The sequence below is a fragment of the Aquarana catesbeiana genome, linkage group LG12, assembly GCF_042186555.1.
Source record: "Aquarana catesbeiana isolate 2022-GZ linkage group LG12, ASM4218655v1, whole genome shotgun sequence".
Taxonomy (NCBI): domain Eukaryota; kingdom Metazoa; phylum Chordata; class Amphibia; order Anura; family Ranidae; genus Aquarana; species Aquarana catesbeiana.
The window spans coordinates 78,008,590-78,027,889 of NC_133335.1; the positions used below are offsets into that span (position 1 = coordinate 78,008,590).

A 19,300-nucleotide genomic window follows, 5' to 3' on the forward strand; every position below is an offset into this window, starting at 1 on the left:
CCACTGCAATATCGCAGTCACAATAAAAATCGCAGATCACCGACATTACTAGTAAAAAATAAATAAATAAATAAATAAAAATGCTATAAATCTATCCCCTATTTTGTAGACGCTATAACTTTTGCGCAAACCAATCAATATACGCTTATCGCAATTTTTTTTTACCAAAGATATGTAGAAGAATACATATCAGCCTAAACTGAGGAAAAAATTTGTTAAAAAAAAAAAAATTGGATGTTTATTATAGCAAAAAGTAAAAAATATTGTGTTTTTTCAAAATTGTCCATCTTCTTTTGTTTATAGCGCAATAAAAAGAGGTGATCAAATACCACCAAAAGAAAGCTCTATTTGTGGGGAAAAAATTATGAAAATGTTATTAGGGTGCAGTGTAACATGACCACGCAATTGTCATTCAAAGTGCGACAGCGCTGAAAACTGAAAAATGGCTTGGGCAGCAAGGGGGTGAAAGTGCCCAGTATTGAGGTGGTTAATGTATTCCTGGGGCACAGTAATAGTGTGTGTAGAATGGTTCCGGTGGCTGTTACACTCCCGTTACCATCTCTTCCATTTGACAATTTGCTCATCAGATTTACACACGCACCCAGCAACTGTCTTTGGGAGTGTATGTAAACCCCCTCCAAAGCCACTGACATATGGTATAGATTGGTGACAGTAAAAGGGTTAAAAGCTCATATAGGCATCTGTTGAAATTCCTAGACCTTGACATAGGCATCCATGAGTATACACCAATTCTTACTAATGCCAAATATAATCCTGTTATATGCATGGAAATGTGCAGTTACAGGATCCATTTCCTTTTATAGTTCATAGTTTTTCAACTCATTTTCCCTGCTTTCATTTCACGCCAAGGGTTTACTCTGATTCCACTAAATCTTTTGGATATTTTTGACATCTCCTGTAACCTTTCTCTTTTACATATCTCCTCACTGACAATACAGTGTACTCTCATGAACTGGCTTCTCACAATGGATTGAAATGTGTGTGGCGGATAAAAGTAATTAAATAAATATAAATAAAAAATGGTTTTAACCGTTTGTTTTGTATAAATGTCGGTATGTAACATTGCACCTTTCTTATACACCATTGTGTCAAAGGTAATGTTTTCACAATCCATATTTATATTAAATTGGATACAAGACTCAGTCATTTATTTCATCATTAACCGGTTGCCGACCGTATACAGTACATATAGGGTGGCAAGACAGCTTCCCTGTGCAAAATCACGTACAGGTGCACGATTTTGCACTTTCGGGTCTGGGGTGTGCACGTGCCCCAAAAGCAGCCTGCTCTCGCTGTTATTGGACACAGCGGAAGCCAATCAGCGGGTCCGGCAGACTCGATGTCCGTAGGACCCCACCGATCGTTCCCAAGAGAGGCAGAACAGTGGATTGCCGATGTAAACAAGGCAGATTACCATTCTGTTAGTAGGGAAGGTAAGCAGGAACACAGATCTTTGCCTTCCTACAGTAAAAACACATCCCCCCACACACACAGTTAGAAAGCATTTCCTAGGAACACATTTAACCCTTTGATTGCCCCCGATGTTAATCCCTTCCCTGCAGTGTCATTAGTACATGAACAGTGCATTTTTTTTTTTTTTTAGCACTGATCACGGTATTAGTGTCACTGGTCCCCCCTCCCCCCCCCCCCAAAAAAAGTGTCAGTTCGTGTCAGATTTGTCCGCTGCAAAAGTTGCTAATCGCCACCATTGCTAGTAAAAAAAATAAAAATTCAATAACTCTATCCTATAGTTTGTAGATGCTAGAACTTTTGCGCAAACCAATCAATATGCTTATTGGGATTTTTTTTACCAAAAATATGCAGCAGAATACATATTGGCCTAAATTGATAAAGAAATTAGATTGTTTACATTTCTTTATTTGATATGTTTTATAGCAGAAAGTAAAAAAAAAAAAAAAAAATTCCCCCAAATTGTCGGTCTTTTTTTGTTTATAGCACAAAAAAAATAGGGTTTTTATAACAGCTTACCTGTAAAATCCTTTTCTTGGAGTACATCACGGGACATAGAGCTACGGTAATTACTGTATGGGTTATATAGGCACCTTTAGGTGATGGACACTGGCACACCCTAGACAGGAACTTTAGCTCCCTATATAACCCATCCCCTTACTAGGAGTACCTCAGTTTTGTAGCAAAGCAATACACGTATAATCAAAGAGGGGAGGGACCTCTGTGTCCCGTGATGTACTCCAAAAAAAAGGATTTTACAGTTAAGCAGTTATAAAAATCCTATTTTCTTTCACAAACATCATGGGGACACAGAGCCACAGTAATTACTATATGGGATGTCCCAGAGCAATGCTATCTGAGGGGAAGAAGACGCAAACAAAAGTGGGATGCAATCAGACCTGAGGACCTATACTGCTGCCTGCAACACACTGCCCCCAAAGGCGATATCCTCATGTTTTCTTACATCCACCCGATAGAATCTGGTGAATGTATGGACTGAAGACCAAGTTGCGGCCTTACAGATTTGAGCCATGGAGGCTTGGTAATGCACCGCCCACGACGCACTAACAGCCCTGGTGGAGTGCGCTTTCATTTGAAAAGGTGCAACTTTCCTCTTCAAACCATAAGCTTGAATAATTACTTGCCAAATACACTTAGCAATAGTAGATTTCGACACTGCCTGTCCCTTCCTAGGACCTTCAGGCAATACAAACAAAACATCAGTTTTCCGAATCTGAGCAGTCACCTCCAGATTTTGACTGCTCTCACTACATCCAGAGAATGTAGTGACTTTTCTTCCGTAGAACAGGGTTCTGGAAAAAATGAAGGTAGAACAATATGCTGGTTTCGATGAAAACCTGAAATCACCTTCGGCAAAAAACTAGGATCAGGACGCAATACTACTTTATCCTTGTGAATGATTAAATATGGCTCTTTACAATAAAGAGCAGCCAAGTGTGATACCCTTCTTGCAGAAGATATGCCTACCAGAAAAACTAGCTTCCTTGTCAACAGGACCAAGGGAATATGTTGTATCGGCTCAAAAGGCTGTTTCTGTAATGCCGACAGAACTAAATTCAAGTCTCAAGGGTTGGGGGGTACTCTAACTGGTGGATTAAGCCACGTTACCCCCTGTATAAAGCTTTGGACCAAAGAATGCAAAGCAAGTGGTCGTTGAAACAAAATCAATAAGGCCGAGACCTGGCCTTTGATGGTACTCAAGGCCGGCTTCATCTCTAACCGCATTTTCAGAAAGGCAAGGATTCTACCTATGACATACTTTCTGGGATGCCAACCCCTGGATTCACCCCAGGAAACATATGCCTTCCAGACTCTATAATAAAATGACTCTGGAAGCTGGCTTCCTTGCATTAATCAAGGTAGATAGCACTGAGCCTGAAAGCCCACTATTCTTCAGAATGTGGGTTTCAATAGCCAAACCGTTAAATTTAGCGTTTGTAAGGTAGGATGGAACACTGGTCCCTGTGATAGCAGGTCTGGACGTGGTGGTAGGGTCCATGGGGCCCCTACCACTGTTTTTACGATCTCTGCATACCAAGATCTTCTGGGCCATGCTGGGGCCGCAAGAACTACCGACTTCCTTTCCTGCTTGATCCTGCGAAGAAGTCAGGGTAGCAGCAGAATAGGAGGGAATGCATAAATCAGTGAGAACTGATCCCACAGAGTCACCAACGCATCTGTTCCATATGCGAGTGGATCCCTTGTTCTTGACACAAAGTTGTCGACTTTGTAGTTGAACCTGGACGCAAATAGATCTACGTCCAAGATTCCCCACCTTTGGCATATAGCCCGGAAGATGTCGGGGTGAAGAGACCATTCCCCTGGAAACAACTGCTGGCGACTTAAGAAGTCTGTCTGCCAATTCTCTACTGCTGGAATGAAGATTGCCGACATGCACGGCCCATGCTTTTCTGCCCAAGCTAGGATATGGTTTACCTCTCCCTAGGCTGCACGACTTCTGGTGCCCCCTTGGTGATTGATAAAAGTCACTGCTGTGGCATTGTCGGATTGGATCCTGACAGGACAAATCCGCAACCTGAATGTCCAGGCCTTTAGGGCTAGGTACGCTGCCCGAATCTCTAGAATGTTGATGGGCAAGGTCCTTTCGGTTCTGGACCATTTCCCTTGGACAGTTGTCTCTTCCAGGACTGCTCCCAACCCGAAAGGCTGGCGTCTGTTACCACCTTCCAGGTAACTGGTAAGAAGGATTACCCCTTCGCCAGATTCTCGGGTATCAACCACCAACTGAGGCTCTGGCGCACTTTTGACGGCAAACGCATTGGAAAATCTAGCGCTTGGACCTTCATGTTCCAGGCAGACAGGATACTGTTTTGCAGCAGTCTCGAATGAAACTGAGCATAGGGAACCGATTTGAAAGAAGCCACCATCTTTCCCAACAATCTCATGCAAAGGCGAATAGAAGGATCCTTCTTCACCCTGACCACCTGAACCAGCTCCTTTATGGCACTGATCTTTGCCTGGGGTAAAAACACCCTCTTCTGGGTTGTATCTATAACCAGCCCCAAGCACTCTAGTCTTCTTACTGGTTTTAAAGAAGATTTCTCTAGGTTGAGGACCCAACCTAGGTATTGCAGGTAGTTGACTGTGATGACCATGCTTTGGTCTAAGTGGACTACCGACTGATCTATGAAGAGCAGGTCCTCTAGGTAAGCTATAATCGTTATACCTTGGGCCCTTAATCTGGCCAGAGGAGGGGCCAGGACCTTTGTAAACACCAGAGGTGCAGTAGCTAGACCGAAAGCCAGAGCTACAAACTGAAAATTAAGGCTTTCCACTTCGAAACGAAGATATTTCTGATGAGCAGGGAAGATAGGTACATGCATGTATGCATCCTTGATGTCGATTGATGCCAGAAGATCTCCTCCTTGTAGCATGGAGACTATTGATCGAATTGATACGAAAAGAGCGAATTTTCAGGAACCGATTTAGATCTTTGAGATCTAGAATGGGTCTGACATCTCCTTTGGGTTTTGGAACCGTGAAAAGGTTTGAATAAAACCCCAACCCCTGCTATTCCACGGGGACCACCATGATCACTTTTTGCTTCAAAAGTCGGTCTAACGCTTGAAGGAGAGACTTCTTTTTCTCTGGATCTTTGGGAACATTTGACCTGAAGAAACGAGAATTCTCGGAACTCTAGTTTGTAACCTAGAGCTATTGTGGAGACCACCCATCTGTCTTGAAAATCCTCTTGCCAGACCCCTAAGAACTGTAGCAGTCTTCCCCCCCACTCGAGCGAGCAGGGGCACACCTTTATAAAGAGGCTTTAGCGTTCTGTCTTGTAGGTTTCCTCCCCCAGGACTTCTTTTGTCCCTGGGGTTGACTCTGAGGTTTACCTCTTGAACCTGACGGTGGAGGCCGTCGAGACTGCCTGGAGGCTGATGCCCCTGGCACTGGAGAAAGAGCCATTTAAATGAGGGATGTTTACTCCTTTTTCACTTGATATCTTTTGGATATATTTGTCCAAATCATCCCCAAACAGCCTTTCACCGCGGAAAGGAAACCCAGCCAGGAGCTTTTTGCATGGCGCTTCGGCTGACCAATTTTTCAACCATAAGATTCTACGCATATGCACCAACCCAAGTGTAAGGCGAGAGGTCTGAAGAACAGAATCTCTGATTGCGTCAATTGCAAAGCACAAAGCCGTTAGCAGCTCGGCTAAATCCTGGGCCTGCTGTTCAGGGAAAACCTCGAGCACCTGTTTCAAGTGGTCTCTCAAGGATTGACACACCCCAATTGCCGCCACTACAGGTTAAGCTACTGAACCTGCCAAAGAAAAAATGGACAGGAATTCCAACTTTTTATCGGTTGGATCCCTAAGCATTTGAGCATTGTCGACAGGACAAGTCAAACTTTTATTTACAGAGGATATAGCTGCGTCAATTGCTGGTATACCCCACATCTTTGCAAATTTTTTCTCCATAGGATAAAGCGCTGAAAACTTTTTAGGAGGGAAAAAGTGCTTATCTGGGCGATCCCACTCAGAATACATAAGCCTTTCCAGCAATGAATGGACAGGAAAGGCACAGAAAGCTTGAGGAGGCTTCAGCGAACCCAAACAGGAAGTGGGCTTTTTAACCGACTCAGTTAAGGGTAGCTTAAATGTGGAGCGGACCATTTCAGTAAGAGATTGCACCAGCAATTTCTTAGCCTGTGAAGCTGAAGAAGGTCCTTCCCCACTTGATCCCTCAGAAGAGGAGTCATCAGTCCCTTCATGGTCCCCTGAGGGAGAATCATCTTCCCTCCCCCACTGTTCCTCTGTTTGAGGGTCCTGGGTGGTAGAAGGGGACCTAATGCGTTTTCTTCCACTCTGTGAAGATGCGATTAAAGCCGCTAATCTTTCCTCTAATCCAATCATGGCTGAGGAGAAAACCTCCTCAGTAATATATACAGGGGCTGAAATGCCAGAAGCAGTTGCAACCCCTGACAACCCCAATGGCTTGCTCTGACCAGCCTCCCTAGGCCTTTCGGGGGGGGGGGGGGTGGCATTGCAGAGGGAGGGTCCTCAGAGCTTGAAGGAGATTCCTTTGAGCCCCTGTTATCTGGGGTATTTGTACCTCCCCTTCTGCCCATAGTGCAAAGCACAAATGCAGAGGTATTACCAGAAAATGCACCCACTGCTGAGCAAATAGTCCAGCAACTGCCGCTGCTATCAAGGCTCAGGCTGATGCTTAAGTAAACGTGTCCTGGGAATGCCTGTGTCACCAACACTCACATGCCCCCATCTTCTCTGTATCCCTCCATCAGCTGAATGTACCTGCAAAAGGTGTACTTATAGCCTACACAGCCCCTGCATCTGTGAATGTTGAAGCACGTCAGCGCCATGTTAAGCCCTGCCCCCATTCTCCGACTTCCCACCGTGCCTCCCCTCACTTTTTTCAAAAAGGACCGCTTTCCCGTGCAAGTGGGGCTCTGATCAGACTGGATTGGCATGGGGGGGGGGGGGGGGGCTTTGGTGGAGGCGCAGCATACCACCGACTGACCCATGTTCCCTCGGCCTCCTGGAGAGAAGAAAAACAGTCCAGGTGGGGGATTCTAAAAGAAAAAAACCCCTTCCAACATCTTACCTGGGACTTTGGCTGGAGGATACGTGCCACTTGTTCTGTGGTAAAACCAGACAGACCCAATCTTCTTTACTGACAGTGGGCTCCGTTTAGAAAACCTTCAGGGATCGGGGCCCCCTTTTTATTGAAGGATCCACACCCCTGGACCCGTAAAGCACCCCGCCAGGAGATATGGCTGAAAAAAACCGAGAACTGGATCCCGGAGTCCAGCTCTCTAAAAAGAGAAGTGTTACAGGCAAAACCTTGTTTCTTCCAACACGAGGCCCGGGTACCATTCAATTTGGCCTAAAAAGACACTTTGAATGGATCCGGTTGCATAGCTTGCCCCAGCAAAGGAATATTCCAGTGGAGCTCAGCGCATCTTTACACGTGACCAACACCCAAGACACTGGCGAAAAAACCTGAGGTACTCCTTATAAGGGGAGGGGTTATATAGGGAGCTAAACTTCCTGTCTAGGGTGTGCCAGTGTCCATCACCTAAAAGGTGCCTATATAACCCATACAGTAATTACCATGGCTGTGTCCCGTGATGTACTCCAAGAAAATGATTTTACAGGTAGCTGTTATAAAAACCCTATTTTTTTTTTGTGCTATAAACAAAAAAGACTGACAATTTGGGGACATTTTTTTTTTTTACTTTCTGCTATAAAACATATCAAATAAAGAAATGGAAACAATTTAATTTCTTTATCAATTTAGGCCAATATGTATTCTGCTACATATTTTTGGTAAAAAAAATCCCAATAAGCATATTGATTGGTTTGTGCAAAAGTTCTAGCATCTACAAACTATGGGATAGAGTTATTGAATTTTTAATTTTTTTTTACTAGCAATAGTGGCTATTAGCAACTACCATTCAATTCGGTCTAAAAAGACACTTTGAATGGATCCGGTTGCATAGCTTGTCCCAGCAAAGGAATATTCCAGTGGAGCTCAGCACATCTTTACATGTGACCAACACCTAAGACACTGCTGAAAAAACTGAGGTACTCCTAGTAAGGGGAGGGGTTATATAGGGAGCTAAACTTCCTGTCTAGGGTGTGCCAGTGTCCATCACCTAAAGGTGCCATATAACCCATACAGTAATTACTGTGGCTCTGTGTCCGGTGATGTACGATAAAGAAATAACACCAAAAGAAAGCTCTATTTGTGGGAAAAAAAGGACATACATTTTATTTGCACAACAGCGCAATTGTCAGTTAAAGTAACGCAGGACCGTATCGCAAAAAATGGCCTGGTCATAAGGGGGGGGATAAACCTTCTGGAGCTGAAGTTATTAAAGGAAAATAGTGGTCCAATGTCACCCCGCCACAACACAAAAGACATCATCAATGAAGTACGATCAAACTTAACAGTAGCTGATGAATACTTCATGGGAATACAAGAATCTGTGCACAGATTGCTCCATAACTTCCCCTGCAAATGATGGGGTGACATTGGAACCCATTACAACCCCTTTTCTCCTCCTAAAATGAATTTTTGAAACAGTGAGATGCTAACCTGGAATAAGTGTGCATATCTGGAAACTCACGACTCCTCACCTGCATGAGTGTTTTAAATCAGTGACTTGGAAAATACAGAGGCTACCAGATTACTATGACAGCTGGAAACGAGTAATATCAGAAGAAGAGGGTAGCCTTCATATTTCTGTTTACAGGTTCCGCTTAATGCGTTATTGGTAAGAGATAATAAACTCCACAGAACACACCAACGTGACACATAAGAAGCAGTGACAGCAGGATGCAATCTGAACAGTCGAAACATTTTGTACAGGATTCCCCAAGCTTTCTCAAAACGCAGGTTTTCAATTTAAACAAATATTTTGCAAGTGACATCAGGCTTTCATTATAATAAATGTGTTCTTTAGGTAGTTGCAACTGTGTTACTGTTCTCCTATTTTGGGCTTTTCCAACCCTTTCAGAGAGAAAATAAATTTAGTCTTAAGACACAGCATTTAAACAATAAGCAATTTTATTTTACACAGCAGCATGAACAATGATTGACAGACAGTAAGGCACAACATGCAACCCCCTCCCCACACCAAAGCACTGATTGAAAGCCTGAAAATAATCAGAACAAAAGTTTAAAGAACAACGCCTGGCACCTGAACAGAACCCCAGTATTATTCCCTTCAGCAGTTCCACCTTTGACAGGAGGGCCCACAACACTGCTACGTCACATACTTTTCTTGTAGCTTGAAGGCCCAATCTGACCGCCTATTAAAATAATACAAATAGTGCAAATCATTTTGATTTCTAATACATGGATTTCAAGCTAACCAATCCATGTGCAAAGAGCAGAGTATATGGACACACACACAATGGAATGTATTATGTGCAGCAAAATCACTAACAATATCCACATAAATGTGGTGCTAAAACCAGGACGAAAAAGGTCCACTCAATAGTCAGCATCTTTCTATGCAAGGATTGCTTAATCTTATAATATCCCCACACAGTTATCTAATAGCTAGCCTAGGGAACACATCTGCATACTTGTTCACATACAGTGACTTAAAGTGCATCTAAATCCAAAAACAAAGTGTTCATTTTCTGCAGCTTACCAATCTCTAGATGTGGTGGAATTAGGTTTTTATTTTCATCTGGTGATTCGGCCAGCAACATACTTTGGGCTCAATTCACCAAGAATTAAATATTGCGTGTATTGTCAATTCACTAAAAGCATGCTTTATTACACAAATTAGTTAAATGTTTCCGCAACAATTTTTTTTATTCTTCATTTTTTTTTACAGGCTGTAACACTTCACCAGAGTGAGATCAATGAAGACGCACTAAGAATTGTGAAATTATGAAAACATTCTAAGGGCCCTTTCACATGGGTGACTGATCGTGTCCGCTTGTCAATTTTTCAGCAGACCAAATCGGACCATCCAGTCTCCTCCATGGAGCGGCGGGTGTCAATGGACACATTCAATCTTATCCTACCCACTAAAAACATACAGAGGAGGATCAGTTCCCCATCCATCTGGCAAATCGGAGGTCAGGCAGTCCATTTACATCTGACCACTCAGACGAAAGAGGTCTGTGTCTGCTCTGCATAAGCGGAGCAGACATGGATCAGCCATCCGCCTGCTCAGAGAGGATCAGTGGACAGATTCCCCACTGAGCAAGTGAATTCCAACAGAGCCCACCCAGCCTTATGCTGGCCATAGATGGGTCAAATCTCAGCCAGTTCAGCTGGAACCGGCTGAGATTCGAACCATGTATGGGCAAGCTGAATGTACCAAGTTGATAGATCGATCAACTTAGGTACAACCAACCTACTGGATTTTACATCCCATTATCGCTAGCAGCTGATATAGCCGCTAGCAATAATCACTTTCTTCTTCCAGCAGGGACAGCTTCCCCTTCCGGAGTAGAATACAATGGCTCAGCGGGAGGGATTTCCCTGTCAACACTGTCTGTGTTGATGGGGGAATTGAGTTCCAGGAAAGAAATTTCCTCCATGTATGGCCTGTACTTCTATAAAAAGTGTGCTTTCATTGACAGAATATTCTTCCCCTGATTCAGGGTTACAAATTATTTACATCACTGAGCCAACAAGATTGCATTCTCACACGGATACATGGTTTTCTTTCTTTTTTTTTTTGTAGTGAATTGACTTTAATGAAGCTTTGTTGATATTTCATATTCAATATTTTTTTTGTAATTAATTGCCTCTTAAATTATCACGTGATAACTTATGCAAATAAGTCACATGCAATACACACTAGTGAATTGTCCACTTCCTTTCTTAGGGTGGCTCACCTAAAGAGAAGCAATGGAGACACTCTTGGATAGCAGCACTATCATGAGATAGACTAAGTTAGATAGACTTTAAATAATGACCTACATATTAAAGCCTAACTTCAGCTAACACTTTTAAAGCAGTTACAGAAACATTTTTTTCCTTTTGGGATAAGTAGTATGAGCAGTATTATCAGCAATAGCCAAGTCTGAATTATTCTCAGAAGTTTTTTTTTTGCGCCCTCCTTATTTGAAAGGAAAACTCAATTTTTTGTTCAAAAAAAAAAACATATAAAATTGTTACACGAGCCATTTCGTAAATTTATTGTTATTAAAAATTACTTTTCCATTTTAATCTGCAGCCAAAACCTGGAGGCGTTCTGTTCACATTTGGTGTACAAAAACCCCCAAGAAATGTAATTCCCTGCTTGTGTGATTAGCTCACTGCTTTTCTCAAAAGTGTGCACTAAGATACAAGTAACATTTAAGCATCCCCTGCAAAAGGAGTTTTATTTTTGGCAAGATACTCCCTAGGCTCATTTACACTTGCTTCGACATCAACACTAAAGCGCCTACCGCTTCAACATGCTTTTTTGATGTTTCTATGGTGCTTCGATGATGCTTTGTTAAAGTGTTAATAAAGCTTGACAGATGCCGTGTGTTGAGATCTCATACCTGCAATTTCTCCAAAACAAAACTAAAGCTGAACTAAAGCCTCTCAAAAGCTGCAGGTGCTTCAATCGAGCTTTGCCATAGACTTCTATGGAGGTTTTGAAGACGCTTTGAAGCACCAATAAAGCGACATGTGGTATCATTTTTGAAGCAAAGCCAAAGCAAACGCAAGGTGTGAACAGGACTGTAAGCTAATCATTTTATATAGTGACAGGAGCTTTGACTGGCATCCAGAGAGCTTTAAAAAAAAGTGTGTCCGAAGCCTTGTTTTGAAGCAAGTGTAAAACGAGCCCTAAGGCTTACTTACTACTGAAGGGATGCTGACACTGCAGCTTTCTTCAGTAAAACACCAAGATTTTCCTCAGGTGATAAAAATGCAGGCAGACCCTCCCATTAAGGAACCAGTCTGGAAAGGACATGGTTAAACAAATGACTATTTCTTCACAACAGAAAAAAAGTTACGACACTGCAACACAGTTTGTCAAAATCCTTGCAATGTACACAGATCACCCAGAGGGGACTGTTTTTTTTTTTTCCTCAACAAAAGTGGAATTACATTTTATCCCCCTTAGCATTACCATTGAACATTACTTGGGCTTGGAATTCTAAGTAAAAATGGTTAATCCTAAGCGTTACTCTGCATAACCATTTTTACATAGTACCATGAGTCAGAGTAAAGCTGAAGGTAACACAAATGGGATTGGGTTTCTTCAGGATGGCAAACGGAGGGAGGTTGGTAAATACTTTTTTTGAACTTCCCACTTTGTTGTGAACCCAGAAGCACTCTGTTCTGAGCACTTCCAACTTCATGGCTGTGAAATTCTTGCTGGTGGTGGTCAGGAATGTAAACAAATCGAGTCATCTCAGTACTCCGTTTGCAAACAGTGCAGAGGAGACATTAGGAGTCTAATAGACCCCTGATGTCTTCTTCATAGAAAGAGTATGTTACATAAAACATACTAATTGCATGAAGGCTTTTCAACCTCCTTGTGATAGTAATAAAGCAAAGTGGAAAAAGTACAAAAATAATATAAAATGAAATCAAAGAAGATAAAGTAGAAAAAACAAAACAAAAAACCCTCACCTTCCCCATTCATTAGGCCATTTGTAAGTGAACAGCGATCAATTAACATACTGGGTATTGCTGCATATACCGGAGTGAGAAAAATAATTCTAGGGTGGTTATTTCTAAACTCTAAACTGATAAGCCGTGAAGGTTTTTAAATGTTTCACTCATTTTAAAACTTGACATTTATGTTGTACCCATTTACTAAACTAAGCTCGGTCTTCTACATTTAACCAAAAAATGGGAATTATATTGGTTGTGTGCACAAATTTTGATGTATTTTTTGTTTGAGGGCTGGTTCACACCAGATGCAGTCCAGAGCATTTTTAATCTGTATCAAAAATGCATGCATGGTGTTTTTCATGTATTCCAATGGCCCAATTCACACCAGTGCAGTACGTTCCAGTGCAGTCAACAAAAGTAGAACATGCTGCATTTTCTCTGTATGAAACGCATCTGAATTGCAGCAAAAACCCACCGGAAAGCACATGTCCTAAATGGTAATGAAAAAAATAAAGAGGGGAAAAAAAAGAAAAAAAAAAACAAGCACCAAAATGCATCAAATACCCATCAGAATGCATCAAAAACGCACATGCAGAAACGCAGAAATTGTCGTGTGAACCGACCCTGAAAATATGTTGCAAAATATGTCTACAAATTTAGCAACTACCATCTTTTTATTCTACAGGCTCTCTGCTTTCAGAAAATATATAATGTTTTAAATATTTTTCAGGCTTAAAGTGGATGTAAATCCTCAAATATACCCAGTGAAGTGAGTAGCCTCAGATGATACACAGGAGATGAAACAAATCTCCCTAGATAAGTTTTACATGTATATCCGCGGTCTTCCCCTTTCTACACTCTTTGGAAAGCGTAAGCACCCTCTCTGACACAAATTTTCAGCTGCTGTTATCTCATGTGTCGCAGATCTTGTTAGAAGTGACTCATGCTGAGAGAAACTGCACTTAAAGCTTTGGAGAGAGATAAGTAAACACTACAGATATATGTGCCTAGGTCAAATTTCATTAATAGGGTTTACAACCACTTTAACCCCTTCACACCGGCTGAACGCACATATGCAGCTTCTCGGCATGTGGGCCTTCATGCTGAGTGGCCACATATATGCGGCCCTGTTTAAAACATTTATCGTGCTGAGAGCATTCTCCCAGCACAATAGCCGGCGGTTACTGGAAAGCTCCCAATGCATACTAGCCATTGGGAGCTTCCTGATCGTGTGACCGATGTAACAGCCAATCACGGCGGCCACATGACCCAAGTGCACGCCTGCCATCATTTAGAACCCTTAAAGGGCTGGGAGGTGGCCAGCACAAAAGGGGTTAAAAAGTGCAGTTTAACATGCAATGCATTCTAAATGCAACTTTTTCCAATTGGTTTTCCTGGAGGAAACATAATGCCAAGGAGGTAAAGCTTTATAATATTGAATGTATATAATATGTATTTTTTTTTTTTTTAACAGCTTCCTCAGGTATCTACCAGCCTGAAGATACCATGACGATGAAATTAAATATATTCCTCATTACAATACAGATTAAAAGCACTGTCAGTGTGTTCAGAAAACTCCAGTGGATGGCCAAACAGTTATCCTGCATACAGAGATCCCATCACCAGAGCCCTAGAATATGACAAATGAGTAATTCAGCCAGCTAGAATCTTCCTATAACTAAAATAGCAGTGGTGGATTGGCACTTCAAAAGCTAATTCTAGAACATGAGAAGAGACATCTTTAGAAAGCTATCAATATGTGCTAGAACATGGCAACATTCACTAAAAAGTGAAATCCTAGTAGTGGAAACACATGGCCTTCAATCCGGTGTTGTACATCCGTGATATTAATTTGATAGGATTCTTTTGAGAAACACACTTGGATAGTCCCCAAACAGTGGAAAATTACAACAAATATCAGGCCTACACCATAAACAGGCTGTTCACCTTTGCTTCCCAGCACAATGGTTAATGTTCTAAAGAGCCAGGAGACAACAGTATCTTACAGATCAGAATAGATTTGATTTTCAATAAAGCAGATGGGCTATTGAGTGCTTTAAATATAAATCTTACAGGAAGTCAGGTTGCTGGAAAAAAAAAAAAAAAGTAAAGGAATAGCATAAATGAAGGCGCAGAACTCCGACAGGAAGCATACCTAAAGCCCATCTCCAAATAAAATACCTGTTCCAAGACTACCTACTGCTTCAGAGTAGGTATATTTTATTAATACCAATTTTTAATCATGGTAAAAAAACTGGTACATTAAAGTAAAATCTAGCCTTTCCTGTTGCAAGTCATGTTCTATTGTTTCCCCATCTGAACATTAAATTTTATGAATCTATTACTGCTTCCTGGCAATACAATTTCTATACCGGAATGAAAGTTTTTTTTAAACTTTCGATGGAATGGGTGAAAGATTTGGTTTCTGTTGTCTATAATTCTCCTCTCCACTATCCTCCAATCTGTTTAAAAGTGACAGCTAAGGTCCATTTCACACGGGCGCCTTCATCTTGCGGATTCCGCTTGCTCAGCAGGGGGATTGCTCCACTGATTCACGCTGAGCAGGCAGATGACGACAGGTCCTGTCCGCTCTGCTATGCAGAACGGACACAGTCCATTCTCCTCTATGGGGAATTTGGGTGGAAACGGACTGCCTGTCCATTTTCATCCAACCCTATCCGCCAAAAGGGTGGTAAATAGGGCAACCATCCGTCTGGATTTTGCGGGCAGGATCGGATTGGATAGCAGCGGGTGTCAGCGGACATGTGTCTGCTGACATTTGCAGCTCCATAGGAGACTGCAAGGTCCGGTCAGGTCCGCCTGAAAAACTGACAGGTGGATCTGATTGGCCAGCCCGTGTGAAAGGACCCTAATACTTGACCCACACTGATCAGTTCCCCCCTCTGAAGTACGTTTTCCATATCTTTAGTGAACTACACAAAAATGTAAGACAATGCTTGCAGAAGGTCACTAAGCTGCTGTTGGATTCCACACAGGTATATATAATCAGAGAAGAACAGTGAGTTCAAAACAGAGCCATGACTGTCTTAGCTAGACTAGTAATAGGTAGAGTAAGGCAGGCCATAGAAAAAGCTATTTTCTTTCCTGCATCCACAGGGGAACACAGTGATTATGGCTTGCGGCTATAATAAAATATAGCAATAATCACATGTAAAATCTGACAGGTTGGTTGTACCAAAGTTGATCGATCAACTAGGGTATATTAAGCCTGCCCATACATGGTTTGAATCTCAGCCGGTTCCTGCTGAACCAGCCAAGATTCGAACTGTCTATGACCTGCTTAAGGCTCTCCCATCAGAGCAATGGACAATAAAAATATATAGTAGGTCAATCAAACCTTACCCACTTCAGTCATAAACTGAAATAAACTTTGACAGTGAGGCCATTCTAATCATTTGATTGGTCTCCCTACCTACCCCATAGAAATTTGGCTTCCAATTTATTTCACTGTAAATTGTAAAGTAACACATAAAGGCATAAAGTAAAGGCATAAATGAATACTTTACATGACACCTGCCTAGTATCCTTAAATTATTAAAACTCCTATATTTTTTGGGTTTGGGATACAAATGGTGACGTGTAAAGGCCTTCTATTATAAAAGGTTGTCCGAATCCTATCAGATCACAGGACATTTTAGCTCCATTTCAGGCTCCTTCTTTTGCAAATGTATAATTACTGCGAGCTCATTGGCAAAAAATGCCCTAGAACAGTGGTCTCCAAACTGTGGCCCAGGGGGTCAGATTCGGCCCTTTACTTGCCTTTATTTGATCCTTGGGGCACTATTCCTCTCACTGATACCAATGATGGAGCACTATGCCTCACACTGACACCAATGATGAGACATTGTTTACTGCCATGAGGCCGGGGTATTTTTCCATTCCCATTGGCAGCAGTCTGGCCCTCCTAAAGCTTGAAGGACAGTAGATTGGCCCTTTTGTTTGGGAAGTTTGAAGACCCCTGCCCCAAAAGCAAAGTGACTTGCCTTTATTAGGGCAGCTGCTGACATGTAAGCTCTAATCACAAGCTGACAAGATATAATGTGTGTGTGTGCGCGCAATCATATGCAAGCTAATAAAATCTTTAGCATTCCAAATAATGAAAAATTCCAGTTATGTTTTAATTCCGTGGTTATTATATCTTCTATGAGGAAAGCCGATAGACAGAGCTGGATGAATTTCAAGAGCCAATTAGTCTATGTGTCTGAAAACATTAAAAAGACAGCTCCTAGCCCTATCCCCCCCCCCCACCAAACAAGGCTTTTTGTTCCTGTGGCTACTTATGAGTGCATGCCGGATTCTAGACCAGGCTATCTAGCTCTGGAACGCAAAATTATTTTGGCCACCCCATAACTGGGTTTGACAATATATCATGGCTCCTTTAATACAGTGTACGCATAGCTAAACATATATGAACATTGCTAGTATTTGGCAATGTAAGACCTTGTGTGTCAAACACAAGCTATCTGACACAACACACACATATGCACATTACCCATTAGTGGTCCCATAGAGACTGGTTTGAGACCTGTCACAGCAGCGTATAATATATGCACCAATAATAGCCACAAGGTATCTATAATACAGAAAGCTAAGCATATGGATCCAACCAAATGAAGGAAGGTATTTTGTACACAGTCACTTATATTAATAAGACTAAGGCACTTAAGAGACCCTCACGCTGTAAGAGGGAATTAATATGGTTCATAAAAGCCTCCTGGGCATCAACTTCAGAGTGTAGGGCAAACCAGTGCAAAATCCACACCCAGGCATGAGTTCTTCTATGACTAGTCCACTTTTAATACAATGGAGTTCACCTTAAGCAGGTACAGGCTGTCATCCTTCAGAAAGCTATATTAAAAAAATAATAATAATCATCATATTAAAACAACAACAACAAGTAAATGCAATGCAGGGTTTTAATTTAAAATGGGCATGTTACATAACAATATTGCAACTGGAAAAAACACCCTTTTGTGAATATATGCAGAATTTGATACAGGCTTGCTTTTAAAGTGTGTCTGTCACTAAAATAAAAAAAAAAAAATAAAAAAATTTAAAAAAAGTGGTCACTGTAAAGAAAAGATTTACCTATTCCACTGTCTGCTCTGTTCAGGTTTGCTCCCTTGAAGAGCAAAGCTTGTTGAAGAATCTTCAGCATGCGACACTTCCAGAACTATCGGGCACCTGGTTCCCCTCTGTGCTGTTTGGTTTCTTTCGCAAACCCCTATGTCATTATAGGACACAATTGTGAAGAGACTGGCGGACTGAACCGCAGTGCTCATTGGGGGGAGCAGGCATTTGACACATCTCGAATTGTTTCAGATGTTGAAAATTCTTCAGTCACCGTAGCTCTTCCAGACAGTAAAGATCAGCAGCATGAATGGAGGGACAGGTAAGTATTAAAGCTGAAGTGTACACCTATAATACATTCCCTTGTCCCCTTCTCCCCAAATAACATGCAATTAAAATATTTCAATTAAATAATTTTGTTTTTGCTCCACGTTTGGAGGGAGGGGCCGACAGGTCCCTGTGAATGTCACAGTACTCTCCTACGAATCTTCTTTCAAGAGCATTGTATAAAAAAAACACATACACGGGGCCTCTTTGGATGTGCATTCTACTCCCTGCTGGCAAAAGATCCCCGGGTATGTGTCCTGTCATATAATGCTCTTGAAAGAAGATTCATGGGAAGAGTGTTGCGACATTTACAGGAGCCTTACATGCCCCTACCACCAAAACTTGGAGCAAACAACAGCAGACATATCTGTACATATAATGTTAGGGAACAAAATGATTGCTGGCAGAGCAAGCTGTGAGAGGCAGGTCACGACAATACAGATCAAGATTAGAGGGTATTGATGACCGTTTTAAATCAGACAGGAAATAAAGGTGGGCTTAAAATAGCTGCTGCAGCTTTAACCACTTCAATACAGGGCACTTTTACTCCCTTCCTGCCCAGACCAATTTTCAGCGCTGTCACACTTTTACTGACAATTGCATGGTCATGCAACACTGTACCCAAAATAGAATTTTTTACTTACCGTAAAATCAGTTTTTCTGAGTTCATTGACAGACACAGCCCTTCCTTATTCAGAACCATAGGGTTATATCGCCCCCCTATAGGAGTAAGACAATAGGCAGAAAAAAAAGACTTGGCTATGCCCATGGGCAGTCCTAGGTGATATACACCCCCCTTCTCTGCTATAGGCCTTCAGTTTTGTCACAAGCAGTGTCAGTGTCAGTTTATAGGTAGCCTGGATTCCTCCAGCGTCCAGCGACCCTGAGCCGAGCTCAGGCCCAGGACTCCTCCCCAACCGGACAGACTGGCATCAGTGGTGACCACCGTCCAGTACAGAGGGAGAAAGGATTTCCCCTGCCAAAGAGCCGGGGAACAAAGCCACCAGATCAGGGACCCTTTGGCTCCTAGGCTTAGCTGAATGTGACTGTCCAGAGATCCTGGACATTTGTCCCATTTTAACAGGATCTCCTTTTGCAGGGGTCATGTATGGAACTGAGCAAACAGGACTGCCTTGAATGTAGACACAATCAGGCCTAGCACCCGCATGCAAGTCAGCTGGGAGACCCACCTGCTGGACAGCAGTAAGCGGGTTGCCACCTGTAACTTCTGGAGTATGTCCTGCGGAAGGAACACTCTGGCCAGAGCGGAATCCAGATTCAGACCCAGATAAACCAAT

At 42.2% G+C, this 19,300-nt stretch overlaps 1 protein-coding gene across 1 annotated transcript in view; it reads right to left on the reverse strand.

Moving 5' to 3' along the window:
• Positions 1 to 9,050: 9,050 nt before the first annotated feature.
• The window catches only part of PGAP3 (post-GPI attachment to proteins phospholipase 3), a 32,580-nt gene continuing 22,330 nt past the window's right edge, over positions 9,051 to 19,300 (reverse strand). The window contains exon 8 of the mRNA XM_073608096.1: positions 9,051 to 17,453. Coding sequence (XP_073464197.1) covers positions 17,390 to 17,453 — 64 coding nt within the window. The 3' untranslated portion in view covers positions 9,051 to 17,389. The remainder of the gene's footprint in view (positions 17,454 to 19,300) is intronic.